This window comes from Notamacropus eugenii, chromosome 4, assembly GCF_028372415.1.
Source record: "Notamacropus eugenii isolate mMacEug1 chromosome 4, mMacEug1.pri_v2, whole genome shotgun sequence".
In the NCBI taxonomy this organism is placed as follows: Eukaryota; Metazoa; Chordata; class Mammalia; order Diprotodontia; family Macropodidae; genus Notamacropus; species Notamacropus eugenii.
In genome coordinates, this window is record NC_092875.1 from 68,572,189 (window position 1) to 68,590,588 (window position 18,400).

The following is an 18,400-nucleotide window of genomic DNA, read 5'->3' on the forward strand; positions in this document are numbered from 1 at the left end:
CTGAGGTTTGAAGACATGGAGATGGTGGCCAGGCTGGACCTAGAATCTGGACCTCCCAAACATCCCTGCCCCCTCTGCTGCTGCTGTCTGGATCCCCAGGATGGAGCCCAGCTCTCCCTCCAGGGCTGCAGAGGGGCTGGGTAGGAAAGGTTCCCAGGAGGCTAATGAGCAGAGATGGCACACCTCCATGTTAGGTGCTTGGCCTCAGGGTGGGCCCATGAGGATAGAGCCCTCAGCTGTGCTCTCCTGGAGACAGAGCCCCCTCCCACAGAGGGCATGTTGGGGGAGTAGGAAAGATGGGGTCTGGGAGCAAGAAGGCTTGAAGCCTCGCTACAAGGGAGCTTCTCCTAGAATGCTGGAGTGATCACTGGACTTCCTAGGCTTGGAGCTCCCTCCCTCCCAAGGCAGCCTCTGCCAGGCTCCCAGTGCTGGGGAGTCCTTCCTTCTACTAACCTAAAGCCCATCACATCCCGCTGTGCCGCTAGGTCTCTAGGGCCACCAGTACGTGGTTGGTGTGCTCTCCCTTGACTCCCCAAGTCTTAATCACAGTCTTCTCCAATGTGGCCCTCAGGCCTCTGGCTCAGACCCATCCCTGGGCACCCAGACCTTCCGAGTGAAGGCAAAGAGAAAGCCTAGCCAAGACAACCGGCCTGGGAAGGAGTCCTCAAGTTTCCGGTTCTCTTTTAATTCAGGTGTGCACTGTTAACATGAGCTCCGAGGTCTGGGGCATGGCAGGTCAGAGGGGGAGAGCTGAGCTTCCCCAGGACAAGCCTAACCCATGTGTCCCTGGGGGGGCCTGAGCTCCTTGGCTACACCCCGAGGAAGTTTCAGGACACCTGCAGTTCAGTGTCTCAACAAAGTCTTGGGGCTGAGCTGCCTTGCCAGTGACAGGGCAGGCAGGCAGACAGGAGGCGGGCCCGAGCAATTCTCTGGGGCTTGTGCCTTCCCTGCCCTGGAACAGAGAGAAGAGCAGAAGGCAGGACCCAGCCAGACAGGATTGGGGGTAGGGGGGACAAAAGGGCAGGGACGTGGCTAGACTGAACCGAGGCTCCTGCTGCTCCCTCCGGGGTGGCTGGCTCAGTGCTGCTTGACGAGGGTAGAGAGGGGCCAATTCACTGCTGCTTCATCTTCAAGGATATTCTCTGTACTGTCTTATAGAGGAGACCAAAGTGCTAGGACAGAATGGAGAACCAATAAGTCTGCATCTCAGAATCGGGCCAGAGGAGAGAGCCCAATCCCTTCTTTTTACAGATGGGGAGGCTGAGGCCCAGAAGGGGAGGGAGCTGTCCAGTGACATGTGCTACTAAGGGCAGAGTCCAGACATGAGCAGGATGGCCAGAAAGCTACCAGCCCATCCTCCACCTGCTGCTAGAATCCCCTCCCCGCCCCCCCTCCCTTCCCCACTCCCCCCCCCCCCCCCCAATCTAGAGAGAGTCACAGCCAAAGGCCTAGATGGGACCTTAGAGTCCCTCACTGTACAGATCCACCCTCTGTGGGCCAGAGCGGGAGACACAGAGAAAAAGGCCCCGTCCCACCCCGCAGCTGCCCTCAGGGTAGGCGTGTACAGAGGCATGGAGGGGAATCTCAGATTGGGGAAGGAGGAAGGAATCCCATGGCAGAGTCCTCTGACTCCTAGGCCAGGCTGCCTCCTTCCTCTATCACCCCTGCTCTGACCTGCTACCTTTGCATCTCACTCCATTGCTGAAACACTTCTAGTGGTTCCTGAGATTCTCTGCCTGGCATTTGAGGCCCTCCCCAATCGGATGCCGTACTGCACCCATTTCTCCCCTCCACAAACTGGAGGCCACAGGCAAACTGGATAGTTTCCACCCCCCACTTCTCCCTATGCCTTTCATCCTCATCTTTCTCATCTTTCTCTGCCCTCCAGGCAGCCCTCCTGGACTGATGGCCCCATGGGCCACACACAGTACTTTTCCTAACTCTCCAGTGTTATGTCTCATGTAACAGCAGGTATCATAGTGATCCACATCAATGTCTTATCTTTCTTCCACAGCCCCCCACTAGTCTGAGCTCCACAAAGGCAAGACTGTGTCACATCTAGTAGGTACTTCACAAAAGCTTGTGATTCTCTTGGAGCCCGAATCTCTCCCAGGGCAGGGCTGTGCACTCAGAAGGTACCACTTGAGGGAGAGACTGGGGCCATGCTGGCTAAACTCCGTGCTCTCTGGGGCTCTGCATCAGTCTGACCACCAGGCTGCCCCGCAGGCCCAGAGGTGGGAATGAGGCAAGGAAAGGCCCCACAACTCTGCCCTCCTCTGCTTCACACTCCAGGAGTTATTTTGGGCAGTGGCCAGCCTGAAGAGAAAGGGCAGGCCTGATGTCTGCATCCCACCTGCACAATTACTAGCTTGTGGCCTTGATTTCCTCATCTGTCAAATGGGGCAAGTAGAACTCAAGAGTGTTCACCTCACAGGGCTGCTGTGGGGTCAAGGACTGTACAAATTGGCCAAAGAAAGCCCTGGGCTCACCCTCCCCCAACTCACCTGGACTGCAAAGTAAGCCACTCCTAAGTAAGCTCCTATGCAGAGGGCCAGGAGTAGATCAAAAATGGCTGGTTTGACCCTGAAGGAAAGGAAAGGGAAGGAAGCCAGCTCAAGTCAACAAAGAAGCCAGGGTGGCTGGAAGCAGACTTGGGAGACACTAGTTCAGACAGAGAGAGAGACAGACAGGCACACACAGACACAGACACACACACGCACACACATATACACACACACACACACACACACACCCCTTCCCCCCAACTCCCACACTCCACATCCCACCAAGCCCCCACCTACCTGTAGGCATTCATCACTTGCTTCAGCTGGTCATAGAAGACAAACTCCGGGTCCCTGGAAGGGGAAGAAATGGGCCTTTCAGCAGAAGTGAAGCAAACACCCCCAGCTCATTCCCTAACACCTTCAGTCTCTTCCACTCTTAAGGAACACTGCTGACCCATTCTCAGCTTTTCCCTACCCTAACTATCACCCAACCCTCATCAGTGCTGCACACAAAGGGAAAACAGAGGAGGAGGGGAAGGAGAGAGAAGGAAAAGGAGAAAGGAAAAAAGGGGAGAGAGAGGAGGGAAGGAGGGAGGGGAAGAGAGAAAGGAGAGAAGAAAGAGGAGGAAGAGAGAGAGGAGAGGGGAAGGAAAAAGAAGGGGAGAAAAAGAGAAGACTTAAAGCTCTCCTGCAGAGGAGCAGAAGGTCTACTGAGAAACAGTTTCACCTCTTGACAGACAGGTGATGGACCAGAAGCGAAGAATGAGACATACATTTTTCAGACACAGCTGATGTGTAGACTGTCTTGTTTATACTTGCTATAAGGGATTTTCTTTTGGGAAGGGGAGAAGGAAGGAAAGGAGAGAAGAAGCCGCCAATGAAGCATTAAAAACCACACACACAGAAGGAGATAGAGACAAGCAGGACAGCTTTGGAACTGAGGTGAAATCATTATATCCTTTAAAAATAAATTCCCAAGTCCAGGCAGCCAGTGACAAAGGATTAAATGAAAAAAGGACGACAAAAAACGTGAACGATGAACCTTAGGGGAGATGTAAATGTGAGAAATGACCAAAAAATTAAACTTCCATTCCCAGACTAAATGCAAGGACTGCATCCTGAAGTCAGGCACCCCAGACCAGCACCCCCACCATTGTCACAGCTGGGGGACAGCGGCGTGTTTGCTAGGGGTGAGGGGGAAGGCAGGGAGAACAGATCTCTCCTTCCCTTGGCCAAAGACTGGCACAAGACACTAGCCAGGTTAGGAGAGAACTCTGGGTGTGGAACACTGAACGTGCTCAGACAGGGCTGATGCATGAGTTAGCTCTGCTAAACTCCTTTCCCCCCATCTTTTTAAAGTCTCTTTATAGGGCACAGTTTGCTGGGTAGGGGAAGAGGAGAGGGAGAGATGCTGAAATGAATGTGATGTGCAAAAAAAGAAATAAAGGAAATCAGTAAAGACCACTTGGTCTGAGGGACCTATCTCCTCAGGCTCCTGGCTTACAGAGAACAGGGCAGTCATCCCAACCCAGGATCTCATGTGCCTGTGGCCTGGCCCCATCACCTCCACCCTCCCTCACCGTTTGTCTGCCTTCACATGGTGCTGTCTGACATCCTTCAGGTAGCGACTCAGGTAATATTCTAAGGTGTTGAGAAAGGTACTGTCTTTGTCCACAAGCTGGGCAGCACGGGGCTGGTTGGTGAGCCAGTCCATCACGGAGTCGATCTGCTCCTGCTGGATCTGCTGCGAAGAGCAGGGTTGCCAGAGACTCGGCCCATTCATTCAAGCTCCTCCCCTCCTTGGTTCCCACCCAACCCACGTACTACAAAGGTCCCCTGTTCCCTTACCATCTGTTCTGTGAAGACCTGAAGATCAGCAGGAGTGCCCTGCAGAGAGAAGAGGAGGAACACAGAGTGCTGAGGCTGGACAGGACAAGGGCGAAGGTGGGAATGAGGGTCAGGGTTCTCTCACCTTCTTAGTCAGGTTGTAGATGACTCGGGTCAGGGCCTCTGCAATGATTCTGGTGTTGCGGGTGAGTGTTTTGGAATCTACTCGGGACCTTCAAAGGAAAAGAGGGACCAGAAATGAGAAGTCTCGCTGCTTCCCTGGTCATCCTTTCCAGGGCTGGAGGCTCCTTCTCTCACATATGCCTTCTTCCCACAATGATGAGACAGGGATTTAGAGGCAACCTGATAATACAGCATCTACTAGGTGCTAGGTCTTGTGCTAAAAGCCTTACAAAATATTCCCTCGTTTGATCTTCACAACCACCCTGGGAGGGAGGTCCTGTTACTATCCCCATTTAACAGATGAGGAAGCAGACAGAAGTGTCCTTCCCAGGGTCACAGTTAGTTTCAGAGGCCAATTTGTAGCCATTACCAACATCTTCAATTCACCTCTGCCCTGCAGGAATGATCATAAAGCTGTGTTGGTAAATGTTTAATAAACAGATCTCCCCCCAAAAAGTCCATGCAACACACTTCCCAGTTGAATCTGCATTATTAACAACTTCTCCATCTCTTTCTTAAATCTAGAGAAGCAACAAAAAAAACCAACCAAGTCCTGGCTGTACTGTTTTCTGATTTTTGAGATGTAAACGTTCACAACGGAAGTTTAACAATTACCTCTCATGAACCAGTATGAGCTGGCTCCAGCATAGTCCTGAAATGGTCATGCCCTAGATCTCCCCATAACCCATAACTGTGCCACCTTCATGAATTTGAAACCTGACATTCCCTTTACAGACTGCAATCTCCCCTCCTCTCATTTCATCCCTCCTGGTTATCCTAACTCACGCAGCCCTGGCTTGACCTCATCATCCCTTCACAGATTTGAATCCACAACCATACAGCCCTCCATCTGTGACTCCCTTGTCCTCTAGTCTGCTATTTTTCACACCTCATTAATTATCACCCCCGAATATCATTTCTACCATCTGTGCAAAGCAACTGAAAGGAATCACCAACCATGGTGACAGAGTTCAGGAAAAATTAGCATTACCTATCCTGGCTAGATGACCCTAGGTAAGTCATTCTGACTGCTTAATGTTCCCAGAAAAAGACTTTTTAAAATATGTACTCCTAATCTAGGATTTTTTGACAGATATATTTCCATATAATTGGTTTCCTTTGTAATACTTTGCATTTTATTTTTTTGCATTAAAACAAGACTTGAAGAAGGGGTCAGTAGACTACATCAGACTAATATGGGGGTCTAGAACATTAAAAAAAAAGTGAAGAATCTTGCTCCAAAGCTACATGTTACAGAATAGTGATGAAATGCCATTAAGAAACACTCCTCCCACCAGAAAAAGATTAATCTCAACTAGGCATTCATTGCATCACGGCTATCTATTTCTTTGTGTTGCTAAATTTATCTAGGTCTGACAGGGACAAATTGAGGTCCCACATTATTACACTTTTACTGTCTATTTGATCCTGTAAGTCAATTTAACCTTTCCTTCAAGTATTTAGAGTCTACTCTATTTGATATATATGCTTGGCACTGATATTAATTTAGCGACTATGGTAACTTTCAACAAAATGTAGCTTCCCTGTTTATTTTTTGTCTGTTTTGCTGTTGTTTTGTCTGAGAGCATGACTGCCACTCCAGTGGCAGGTAAGACACCTTACCTTCTGCTTCAGCCCCATATTTTAACTATGTACATCTTTCTCTTTCACCTACACCTCCTGTAAACATTTTGTTGGGTTCTGGTTTCTAATCATTCCTATCCTCTTCTACTTTGTAGGTGAGTTGATCTCATTCATGTTCACAGTATATTGTTAATTGTGTAATTCCCTCTATCCTATTGTCTTCCATTTTCTCCTTTTTGTTTCCTGCCCCTTCTTTCAAGTTTGTTTTGCTTAAGACCAATCTTCCCCTCATCTACTCTTGACTTTCTTCCCCCCCTCCCTTTTCCCTTCTCCCCTCTCCTACTTCCTGTACCCAATCCCATGTGTATTCTCCCCTTCTTTTACTGGTTCAGATGAGACTGAAGTTCAAGTGTTACTTGCTCCCCCTCCTCAACTATCTCCCTGTTTGTCTAGACAAATTTCTCCTTTTGCAGCCCCATTATGTAACATCATTTTCCCCAACCTTCCACTCTCTTCCTCCTCGCTGTTTTTCTTTCCCCCCGCCCTTTCCATTCTTAAGATTATCAAAACATAACATGACCACTTCCAGGTCCTCTATCTAATTAGACTCCCTCTATGACTTCTGGTGGATACAAGTATCATTTCTGTCCATTAGAATTGCAAACAATTTATCTCTGTTTAGTCCATGTGATTGCTTATTCATCTCTACCTTTTCATGCCTCTTGACTAACGTTTGTATTTCAAAATATCTAGCTGGTTCTGGGTTTCTTTTTCTTTTAAATAACGGAGTCCTTTATTTTATCAAAGATCTATTTTTCTTCCTGTAAGATTACACTTAGTTTTGGTGGATAAATTATTCTTGGTTCTAAGTCTGTATCTTTTGCTTTCTGCAAAATGGTATTCCAAGTTCTCCACTCCTTCATAGTGATGGCTACTAAGTCATGTGTGATTCTGACTGTGGCTCCTCGGTACTAGAATTTCTTCTTCCTGGATGCTTGCAGTATTTCTTCCCGTGTCCTGGAAGCTCTGGATTTTGGCTGTAACATTCCTGGGAACTTTCATCTTGGAGTTTCTTTCAGGAAGTGACCAGTAGATTCTACTTCCATTTTGCCCACTTGTTCAAAGAAAGAGGATCGTTTTTTTTCTTTAAAAATTTTTTTTTTAACATTCTTTTCTTTTTAAATTGAGTTCCAAATTCTCTCTCTCCTTTCTACCCCTACCTCACAGCTAAGAAAGCAAGCAATTGTGATAAGAATTATACGTGTGAAATTATGCAAAACATTTCCACTTAGCCATACTGCCAAAAAAAAAGCAAGAAAAATAAAGTGAAAAAAATTATACTTCAATTTGCACTCAGAGTTCATCAGTTCTCTCTCTGAAAGTGGACAACATTTTTTCATACAGAATCCCTTTGAACTGTCTAGGAACGCTGTATTGATCAGAGTAGCCAAGTCTTTCACTACTGATCATCATGACAAGTGCTGTTACTAAGCACAACGATCTTTTAGCTTACCTCACTTCACTTTGCCTCAGTTCATATAGAGACCGCCGTGTTTTACTGAAACATCCCTCCTGTGTTATTTCTTACAGCACTTCAGTACTCGTATCACTATCATACGCCCATGTTTAGCCATTTCCCAAGGGATGAGCACCCATTTGGTTTCCAAAAAAGACAGCAATATTTTTACACATACAGGTCCTTCTCCTTTAATCTCTTTGGTCTAGTAGTGGCCCTGCTCAAAGGGTACGCAAAATTTCATAGCCTTTTGGGCAGAGTTCCAAATTGTTCTCCAGAATAGCTGTACCAGTTTATAACTAACAATCATGGTTTAGTGTACCTATTTTCCTCCATCCCCTCCTGCATTTGTCTTTTCTGATAGGTGTGAGATGGTACCTCAGAGTTAATTTCCACTTCTCTTATCAATAGCAATCTAGAGTTTTTCACACGACTATGGATGGATTTCTTCTTCTGAGAACTACCTGTTCAAATCCTTTGACCATTTATCAATTAGAGAATCATATTTTTATAAATTTGACTCCCTTCTATATTTAGTTTCTTTGAGAAATAAGATCCTTATCAGAGAAACCTGCTGTAAAATCTTTTGATATTACATCACTGTCTAGGATACCTTTTAGCAAAACGTAGTAGCCCTCTTTTTTTCGAGGCAATCAGGGTTAAGTGACTTGCCCAGGATTTAATAAGTGTCTAGGCTCAGATTTAAACTCTGGTCCTCATGACTCCAGGGCTAGTACTTTACCCACTGTGCCACCTAGCTGCCCTCCCCCTTTGTGGCATAGGGCAATCAGGGTTAGGTGATTATTATCTCTTTTAATTAGGTCTGGTTTTACTTTTGCTTTGCCAAAGATCATGATTGCTATCACTGCCATTTTTAATTCAACTGAAGCATATCAGATTCTGCTCCAGCCCTTTAACTCTTCCTGTTTCAAGTGTTTCTTATAAACAACAGTATCTTTTATAATTTCTTAAAATATAAAGTCTTTGCTCTTTTTTCAGCCATGGCTTTAAGGTACTATGATGATTCTTAAATTGTCTCTCCTATTTTCCAGGTCAGTTGTTTTACTATAAGACTAAACCTTACATTTTCTTCGAGTTTCTCACTTGAGTTTGTTTTAATATTTCTTGTCTTATGGAGGCATTGGCTTCTATTTGGTCCATTCCAATTTCTAGGAGCTTTTCCAAGTTATTCTTTTTTCAAATCTTTCTTCTTTTCCCATATGTTTTCCTCTAATGCTCTTATTTGATTTTTAAAATAATTTTTAGCCCTTTTTTTAAACTCTTGCTTCGTCTGCTCCAGAGATCACAGGTGAACTTGTGTCCAAGCTGCTTTTCTTCGAGGCTCTGTTTGTAGATGCTTTTAGACTGTGTCTTGAGCTCCCCTGTCATCTACTCACAGCACTTCATGGTGCCATTGTTTTCCTATTTGCTCATTCTTCCAGCTTCCTTCCTGACCTTGGACTTTATTTTAGGGCTGGGCTCTGCTCACTTATAAGGGAAATGTCTGAATTGAGTTTTTGTCCTCGGGTTCTTCTGCTGCTTTCTTGGGGGCACCGATCATTATGTCAGTCCAAGGTCTCAGGGACTGCTCTGGCTGGGTACCCAGCAAGCTATCAATGTTCCCAAAGTGGTCTGATACAAGACAAAATACACTCACTACCCCCTGGTCTGAGCTCTGCAAGCTCCTGACCTGAGTTTGGGTCTACACAACACTCCTATTGGCTTATCTTTGGTTGGAAATTGCAGCAGACTCTTGTCCAAATCAGCCACCATCAGTCACCTAGGAAGCTCTGTTGGTTCAGAGTTGGTCAGGGATTCTGCCCTAGATATTTCACTGCAGGCATCAGACTGGGTTGGAGACCAAAACTGAGACCCCACTCCACTTCTTGGGTCAGTCATATAGCTGTTTGCTTCAGCTCAATCCACAGCCCAGGGTCAGCAACCAGTTCTCACACTCCTCTAGGCTTCCTTAGTCCACACTGGACTATGACCTATGACAGTTCTGAATGGTAGTACCTGTTCCTGCAGCCTGCACAAGATCGGGGTCCCTCCACATAGACCCAGGACCTTTGCTCATCTGATGCACAATCCCAGTTCTCCTTCAGTTTCCATATGCTGGAAACTGCACATCACAGTTGCATCCCTGGCTAGATCCTGCTCCTAGTAAACACAGAGACCTAACTCTCTATACTGACCTGGGCTGGAAATGTGACATAATGATTTTTTTCCCCTTGGGTTTCCCAATGAGGATTTGGTCTGATACATTCTCCAGATATTTGTAGGGGGCTTGTATTAGAGAAAAGATATAGGACAATAGCTAAAGGGGCTGGATGAAACAGGTGAGGACTTTTGAAAGTAACTGAGACAGTGAGGTTGGGAGAGGAGGGCAATCTGTTGGAGAACACAAGACAGAGAGACATCACTTCTGCATGTAGAGACTCAGGTCAGCTCTGGTCTCCCAAACCTGCCCAAGCCTGGGCCAGGCACAATTAAACCCACTATACCTTCCCCAGCTACCCAACTAAATCAGCCTCCTACCCAGGTGAAGGATCCACATTATTTGCAAGGGGATAACTAAATATCCCCATAGGAGAGGGGCTTCTGCCCCAGAATCCCATCTTACCTTTCAACAAGCTCAAAACTCAAAGCAATTACAGATATCTCCAATAAAGGAAAAATATGATTCACTCCATTCAGTGCTAGCTTTGTAGTCTGGGGGAGTCCTGCCTTGTCACTCACTACTTTTATGACTGGGCAAATCACTTCATCTCTCTAGGTCTTGGTTTCTTGATCTAACCCCAGGAGAGGGGAGGGAAGAAGACTGAACACATGGGTCCTGCCTTGCCTCTGATCCCTCCACCCCCACACAGAGATGTGCACTTTACCAAACCCTTCTATCTTATACAGGTCCTGGCAAGAAATCCAAGTTTGCCAGCAGCCATTCCAAGATGGGGAAGAGTGGAAGTACAGGGGACGCTGCCAAATGAGATCACTGTACAGATTGGGGACACCCATGCCAGGACCCCATCCCAGGTGTCCACATGTCTCTGGGTAAGTGTAGGAGCAAGGCTTGTTTCTATCACAGCTTTCCAGCAGGACACTCTGATCCCACACAGATTTTCTGGGTGGGCTGCCACAGCCTGGGGTGAGGGCGAGGTGTGACAGCTGGCTGCACAATGAGAATGCCTCTGCAAGCCTACAGGGACATCAATGTTCCACATGTAGGATTCCAATCCTGGGCAAGGAAGGAGCCTCAGAGGTCATCTCATCAAACCCCTTCCCAGTGCAGATGAGGCCAATGTAGCTTCTGCTAAGACCAGAGGGTGTCAAATGCCACCTTTTCCAAAAAGCTTGCCCAGATCTCTTTCTCGTCTGATCGTCTAATTCCACAGTACCTTAGACATGAGGTTCAAGTACCCCCTGGCTATGTGATCCAGGGTTAATTCACAAAAGCACCTCTCAGCATTCTATGTAACTCTCCATGACCACTGCTGAGATAATGAATACCTTGGAATGATTGCTTGTATTTGAATTCACACTATATGAAGGTATAATTATGCAAAAATGTTCACTGATTCCAGACCAACGTAAATATGTCATACCTATGCAAATAATGGGACCACTTTTAGCTGTATAAATTGTAAAGGAGGCACTGACTGGCATGGGGAGGAGTTTCCTCAACTAGGACATCCCTACACCAATGAAATCACAAGTCCATCACTGTCCCTTTTACTCTTATGTACTCTTTATTCTTTTGTTTTCCTTTTGAGACTAGACCTCCCTTTCTTGTCCAGCTGCGGCTCTCAGGCCAGATCTCAAGATTGATTAGCAGCGAAGTTCTAAGCTGCCCCATTTCTGACCTGAGTCAGATCCTTAGGCAACCCAGCTAGTGGTCTTTCCAGGTTCAGCCCATTGGTGCAAAGCCTCCTACAATGTAGAACTCCTGAACTCAAGAGGTCCACCAACCTCAGCCTCCCTAGCAGCACGGACTTCAGACCTGTACTACAAAGCCCAGCTCCATGTTCTAATCTATTGGACTGCTACAGGCCTCACATGCAGTGTAAATTACCTTGGATTACTGAAGGCAGGTTCTATCAAGCTGGAAATGCTTAAGGAAAGTTCCCAGCAATAGCTTCTCTGTTTCCAAGAACAGAGAGGCTCATTACCAGCAGGTCAGTCATGGAGAGATGATTACACAGCCACTGTACCCTATCTAACAAAATGACTCTCAGTCCCATGAAGCCAGCAGCGACTGAGGACAGAGTGCTAAGAATCAGCTTTTAAACTGTCGACGAATACTAACAAGGCTACTGGCATGCTAAATAGCTGCCATACAGTTACAGAAAGAACTAAATGCTATCATAGCCTTGACATTCTCCCCATGAGTGAAACCAGAAGGATCCAGGAGTTAACTAGGGGCAGGAAGGTTCTCCTGGGAGAGGCAGATAAAGGAGCCAGATGTGATCTTGCAGTCAGGGGCAAAGGAAATCTCATTTCAAGGGATGGCTGGTTATCTGATCTTGGTAATCAGGACTCACAATATCAGTCCTTTGCAAAAAGATTACCGTGAAGATAATTAATAACCAGTGACATACCAACAACTGCTGCAGAGAATGAGGGGGCCCAGAAATTCTAAGACTCTCTGAATAAAAATCAACCCATGTTCTGATGATCACAGATCTGCAAGGGACCTCAGAAGCCATAGAGTCTGACCTCCTCTTTTTTACAGATGAGGAACTGAGAACCAAGAAGGTTAAATGATTTATCAGAGACAGGATTTGAACCAAAGATCTCTGATTTCAGAACTGGTGCCCTTTCCCCTATATTCAGTGACTTCAATGCAGAGATACAGTGGGTGAGAAACTGTAAAAGATATGTTGGAAAACCTGTTTCAGGAGTAAAAAACCAAAGATGCCGAAGGCTTGTAAACAATTCTGACAACCCTACCCATAATGAATATTTTCTCTAAGTAGGAAGGCAGGTGGCAATGGACAAACACCAAATAACACCCCAAAAAAATGAAGCTGACTAAACCTGACCCCAAAGAAGAGATGTGAGAAGATACCCTGCCCCCAACTCCTGCTTCTTCACAGATGAGCAGGATCAAGGGTGCGAAACATGCCATTCAGTACTGGTCCTCTGACATATGTTGGCCAGTGATGCACATAGCTCATTTTCCCCCTATTCCTTTTTTTATTCTTTATTAAAAGAATAGTTCTCTGGAAGAGTGTGGGGAAATGACACAATGAAAGATGCAGGTGATGTTAAAAACAAAAGATACTAATAAAATTGTATTTAAAAATTTTGTTAATTAAAAAACTATATTACAACTGAAACAGTTCTGTGGAAATTCCAGCTCTCAAAAATGAACAAATCTTTGAAATAAAAACAAAGACAAGAAACATTCAGACTCTAAAGTGAGAGTCATTTCCACCTCAGTGACCTTGGCCACCAACGTGGGAAAGCAAAGATCAAATACCAAATGTCAAGAATAAAGACAAGAAAACCAGCCAACGAGGCGTCCAGCCTCACCTATTAAACAAGCTATTAATACAGAAAAATGGGAAATAAATAAAAGGACAGATGTGCACTGACCAACTGAAAAGCAAAAGCCACACACAACAAGCACCCAGGTACCATCTCAGTCAAAAAAACGTTCCATCTCTTAGCCAACCTGAGAAAGATGGCAGCCAAGGCCAACGCTCATCTGTAAAATCCCACAGAGGACGACAGTGGGAGAACACAAGCAATGCTTCTTCTCATAAAACTTATCGAGAAGGAAAGAAGAGAAAAACATGTCTAAAGAAAGCCTGAGAAGAAACCAGACAAGCTGAGGGGATATTTAAGGATAAAACTGGAAGGATGGTAAATATTTCTACAAACACTTTTTTTCACCAGTGACAGTGAAGCTCATACACTTGTGAATCCTAATGTCCCAATGCCCAAGTTATGCATGAGGCAGTAGCAGCAAAGATGCCAAAGAAACTAAGAATGGGAGGAGCAGCGAGAACAGACCACGCACGCGCAGTGGGCACAAAGCCGAAAGAAGGCAAGAGACTTGGGGATGGGGGGAACTGCAGAGCTAACTGTCACAAAAGGCTTTCCCACCTCTTCAAAAGTTACGTGTGCATCAGAGTCAGCAGCCTTTTCACTGCCAGGGGCAGCATGGTATAGGGAGGAGAAAAGCAGCCAGGAAGACCTGTGTGTGAGTTCAAACTCAGACACCCTAGCCAGGTGGTCCTGGCTGAGTCACAGTGGCCCAAGCAGATCTTGTCAAGGCCCTGCCCTGCAGAGAAGGTGCTGACCTCCAGCCCCTATTCTACAGCTCCATAGGTCTTCACAATCACACAATTGACCAAAAGATCCAAACCTGGTTACTGTTTGGTGACTTAAAAAAAACTTAGTCCACAAAAGCAAAATACTGCCTGGCAAGCCCTCCCCCAGCAAGGTACCTCCTATGAACATGTCAAAGTCAAACCCTGAAAGGCGTTAACAAACAAGATGGACCCCTCCACCTAAGACCCAAGATATGAGTGTTCTCCCCAAAAGCATTTATTTGCTACTGTCCTGGAGGGTGTCCAGCAGAGTGCAAATTGGAGGCTAATGGTGAGGGCTTCCAGATGCTCCTATGTTTTCCCTCAATCGTGGCAGATCCTCCCAAAAGAGTGAGACTCATTCAAAAATGTTTGGCTAAACCATCTACACAGAAAAAATCAAAAGAATACTGAATTCCTGCTCCCCAGGCTGTATGTGCATCTGGAGGAATGAATGAGATGGCCCAGAAGGAAAGAAGGCTGGATTGCCTTTGGGAAAATGTCTCCCACACTTAACAACTCCAGGGTTTTCTTTGAAACAAAAGCCCAGACTTTAAACTTTGGTATTCTACCACTGTATTGCGGTGTCATGAAAAATTACCCTCTCTAGAAAATTAAAACGTTCAGGTTCATCAGAAGGTGCTGGAGAGGTGTATGGTCACCAGGAGCACCAGTATCAGGGATGTCAGAGAGATGGAGATCCCAGAAAGGGAGGTGGGCTACTCATACAGAGGAAGTAAGTGACATCAGGGTCACCTACATCCTCTAGCTCACTGGATGGATGGGCTCCTTGTGAGAAATGCACAGGAGGCCAAGGGTCACAGATCCCACTGAAGTACAGGACTTATTTCTGCATGTCTCACCTTCCTTTATTAGACTATCAAATCGGAAACACAAAGCACCTTTCTAGGTTCCCAAGGCCCCAGCACCAGCACTGCAGGGACTAGACATACATTTGTGAAAGGAGGAGAGGAAATATGGGATGGAAAAGCCCTCCCTGTTTCACAGGTTCAGTATTAGAAATAAAAAGCAAGATGAGAATGAAACGACTCACTGTGGTAGGTGTGACAAATTGCCAGTAAGTGATGTGCCCAAGCATTAGGGACCTAGGCGGACTGAAAAGGAGGTGAGTGGTTTTTGGAAAAGAATGAGGGCAAATACTGTAAGATAAAGGAAAGGGAGGAAGATGTCCAGGCCCTGGGGAGATCTCTGAGTCCCTGGGGTATTTACAGAAGGCAGGAGGGAGATGTGTGCAGGCTAAGAAGGCACAGAGGGGCAACCGCAGACACACACCCAGGTGGGGATGGCTCTGCTGAAGCAGCACAGTGATAACAATACTAACTCCAGGGTCTGTGGGACAACCCAGTGACCCTGCGAGGTGATGTAAGGACTGAGAGCAGGAGCCTGGTTTTAGAGAAAAGAAAGCAGGTGTGTGGGAGAGGGCCCAGTCAAACAGTGTGCACTGCTGTCCCTGCACTTACGAACCCCAGCCTGCACACCCAGAGGCCCAGGTTCTTCCTCTCCAGTTCCCCTCAGCAGGGGTGCCACGCAGTGTCTAGACTAGCCTGCCTCCTGAGGAGAAGCTGCACCACAGAAAGCACAGGCAGCGAGGCCCAGGCCGGGATGGCTTGATGCACTGTTCCTCTTCTTCCAGAAGGAGCCTCATCTGCTCCAGCCACATAAGCTGCCAGCCAGAAAGGCAGGAGGACCCACCCTCCTCCCTAAAACCGTCCACCTCTCTCCCATTGGGAGGCCCATTAGGCAAATGCAGTGTGGGAGGGGACAGGCCTGAGCTTCAGCACTGAGCCCTGAGTCCTCACTACTAGCCCTGCTTGAGCAGTACCAAGCTATCTGAGACTAAGGAGCCCTTGGCCTTCCCTGCTCAGTGGAGGCTCTTGGCAACGCTGCCCCTCGCCCCAGAGGGTGTCTGTGCCCTTCGGATGACTCCTTAGCTGGCTGCAAAAACATCACGGGGAGGATTCTGATTGGGATGGAGAGGTGCCATCCCCTGTGTGCTAGACCTCTGGGCCTCATCTTCTTCCTCTCGAGAGGAGGCTGGATTTCAATCATTGCTCCCCCCTCTACATGCCACGGTGCTCTCCTGTGTGGCCTCTCTCCCCAGGACCACACTAGTCCCAGGCAGCTCCCTTTCCTTCCTGGGTCAAGCCCTTGCTTCTCATTTCACTAGCTCATGCCCACAATGTCACCCATAAGGAAAGACTCCAAGGACTATTTCTGCTGTGCAGTACCCAACTATCGCAAAACCCAGCCCACCCCATCCGCATCAGAATGTCACCTCCCTAAGGTTGGGGACCAGGTCCTTTTTCAATCCCATGCTCCTGGCAGAACAAGCCCAGCACCTTCATGCCCATCAGGTATTATCTGAACTGAATCAGAGACCCCCCAGGCCTGGCTTGCTGGCAGAGAAAGATTTGAAGCCCTTGAGTATACTGAGGGTCCTCAGGAAGGACTAAGGAGAGAAGAGGAAGAAAGGTCGCAGGGGGCTGGTGTGTCTAGGCTTGAGGTAGCGTGTGGGGCCATACAAGGAGCATCCAGCAGAGGCTGCAGGATGTCCTCAAGCTTGCCTTAGGTTGGACAGAAAGATTGCTGAGGTCCCCGCAACTGCAAAATCCTAACTCCAATCACACCTCTAACCTGAACAAGCTTTCTGGGCCACGAAGGCCTTTCTGAGGCAGCTCCCAGCTCCCCTAAGTAGCTGGAAGGGAGGGGAGTGGTTGGAAGGATAGAGACAAAGCCACCAACAGGGAGAAGGCAGCTCCCTGGGGCCTAGCTGTGGGCAGCCAAGAGGCCGCCTCGGAGAACGCTCAGAGAGGGAGGGAGGAGGAGAGGAGGTGGCCACCCTTACCTGACATCCATGATGCTGTTTCGCAGCCCATCTCGATGGCTCTCCAGGTGGGAGACTGTGAACGCTGGGAGGCGGCGGATGGCAAATCGCTCATGCTCCCAGGCCAGCATGTCCTCTGCCAGGTTGATTTTCTTGTGCACCATAGAAAAGCTCACCTCTGGGAACTGACTGGAAGCCACCTGCACAGAGACCAGGCTGTAGCTGGGCTGGAAATGGGGGTGGGAGCCGGTGGCCAGAGAAGGCTGTCGAGCTCCAGTCTTTACCTGGACAGCCAACAGGGGCACCCTGGTACAGGCAGAGGCTCTGGCTGCCAACTCTGGGAAGGTAGATACGGAGGACAAGAGCACCAGCCCAGCTCCTGCTGGTCCTTTGGGGGCAGTCCCTACTTGGATACACCAGGCATCCATTCCTCAAGCAGAACTAAAGAGGGATGTGGGACTCTGCCTGCCCTTGGCTTCGGTCCTCCATGCTCCCACCCTAGACCGTTACCATCTCCAGCTCTCGAAGGAAAGCGTACTGCAGGGTCCCCTCCTTGGGAGGCTTCGACACATGCAGGTGCAGGCCGTTTCCTCGGCCCAGGGTGTCGAGGCAGAGGACAAAGGCCACATTGTCTTGCAGCAAGCTGGAGTCTGAAAGAGGGTAGGGGGCAGGTGATGGGAGCAGTCAAGCTGGCCCCCTGAACAAGTGGCCAAACGAGATCAGCTTCCCAAGGTATCTCGCCCTGGTTGCCTGGGCCACAGTCTCCAAGACCAGCCTCAGCCCCCCAACAGCAGCCCCTGACTCACCTGTGTGGTCAAGGTTGTCTTCTAGCCACCGCTTAGTGCCCTGATAGTTAAATTTGCCCCCACCAGAGGCAAAAAACAGCAGGTTGTACCTGCCAGGTAAACAGAACTAGTTAGATTACAGTATTAGAGCTGGGAGGGCCCTTAGGACAGGGGATGTAAGAGTTGGGAGGGCCTTCAGACTTTTTAATTTTGTGTCCTTGGCATGGAGCCTTCCTCATGAGCTTTCTCAGTGTTTGTTGAACTGAACTGATGAAAGAGGTGCCAGTCTTGTTCACAGACTAGCTATGCTGAGCACTCAGAGATCCCTATTTCCCCAGCAGTATAAACAGTCCATACATGTATTTTCCACTTTCAATGACTTTCCTGGTATCTGAATCTTGGATAAACACTTTTAGTGTTTATAGTGGAAGAAAACCTGGAATTGGGAATGAGTCACCTTGGGTTCCAGAATCAGGTGTTCTGTTAACTCACTTCATGACCTTCATCAAGTCATTTCCTCTCTGACTCAGTTTCTCCATCTGTACAATGGGGTTGGATTATACTACTTCTAAGGTTTCTCTTAGTTGTGACATTTTGTGTTCTGAGGGTGCCCTCAATACTGACCTTCCATGTCCTAGGGGCCCTCCCAACCCTGACCTCTGGGTTTCTAAGGGCCCTCCAGTTCTAACATTCTACGCTCTAAGGACTCTTTGTAGCTTCTGTGTAGCTTCTGTATCACATACACGTCAACACTAGGCATCAGGACAGCACTCTAATTCAGGAAGAGTGTATGCTGATGAAGAAAGGAAGGAAATGCATGAGTAAAGTCTGAAAAGAGTCTA

The 18,400-nt window shown here is 47.6% G+C and overlaps 1 protein-coding gene across 2 annotated transcripts in view; it reads right to left on the reverse strand.

The window, feature by feature from the left end:
* Positions 1-664: 664 nt before the first annotated feature.
* NCLN (nicalin) overlaps positions 665-18,400 on the reverse strand; it is a 35,740-nt gene continuing 18,004 nt past the window's right edge. The window contains exons 7-15 of one of the 2 annotated variants that reach the window (XM_072601696.1): positions 17,580-17,668; positions 17,284-17,423; positions 16,795-16,973; positions 4,477-4,564; positions 4,353-4,391; positions 4,085-4,248; positions 2,802-2,855; positions 2,505-2,583; positions 665-1,172 (exon numbers count right to left, since the gene is read on the reverse strand). In XM_072601696.1, the coding sequence (XP_072457797.1) occupies positions 1,113-1,172; positions 2,505-2,583; positions 2,802-2,855; positions 4,085-4,248; positions 4,353-4,391; positions 4,477-4,564; positions 16,795-16,973; positions 17,284-17,423; positions 17,580-17,668 (892 nt within the window). In that variant the 3' untranslated portion in view covers positions 665-1,112. The remainder of the gene's footprint in view (positions 1,173-2,504; positions 2,584-2,801; positions 2,856-4,084; positions 4,249-4,352; positions 4,392-4,476; positions 4,565-16,794; positions 16,974-17,283; positions 17,424-17,579; positions 17,669-18,400) is intronic. The other variant, XM_072601697.1, reaches the window with a different exon arrangement.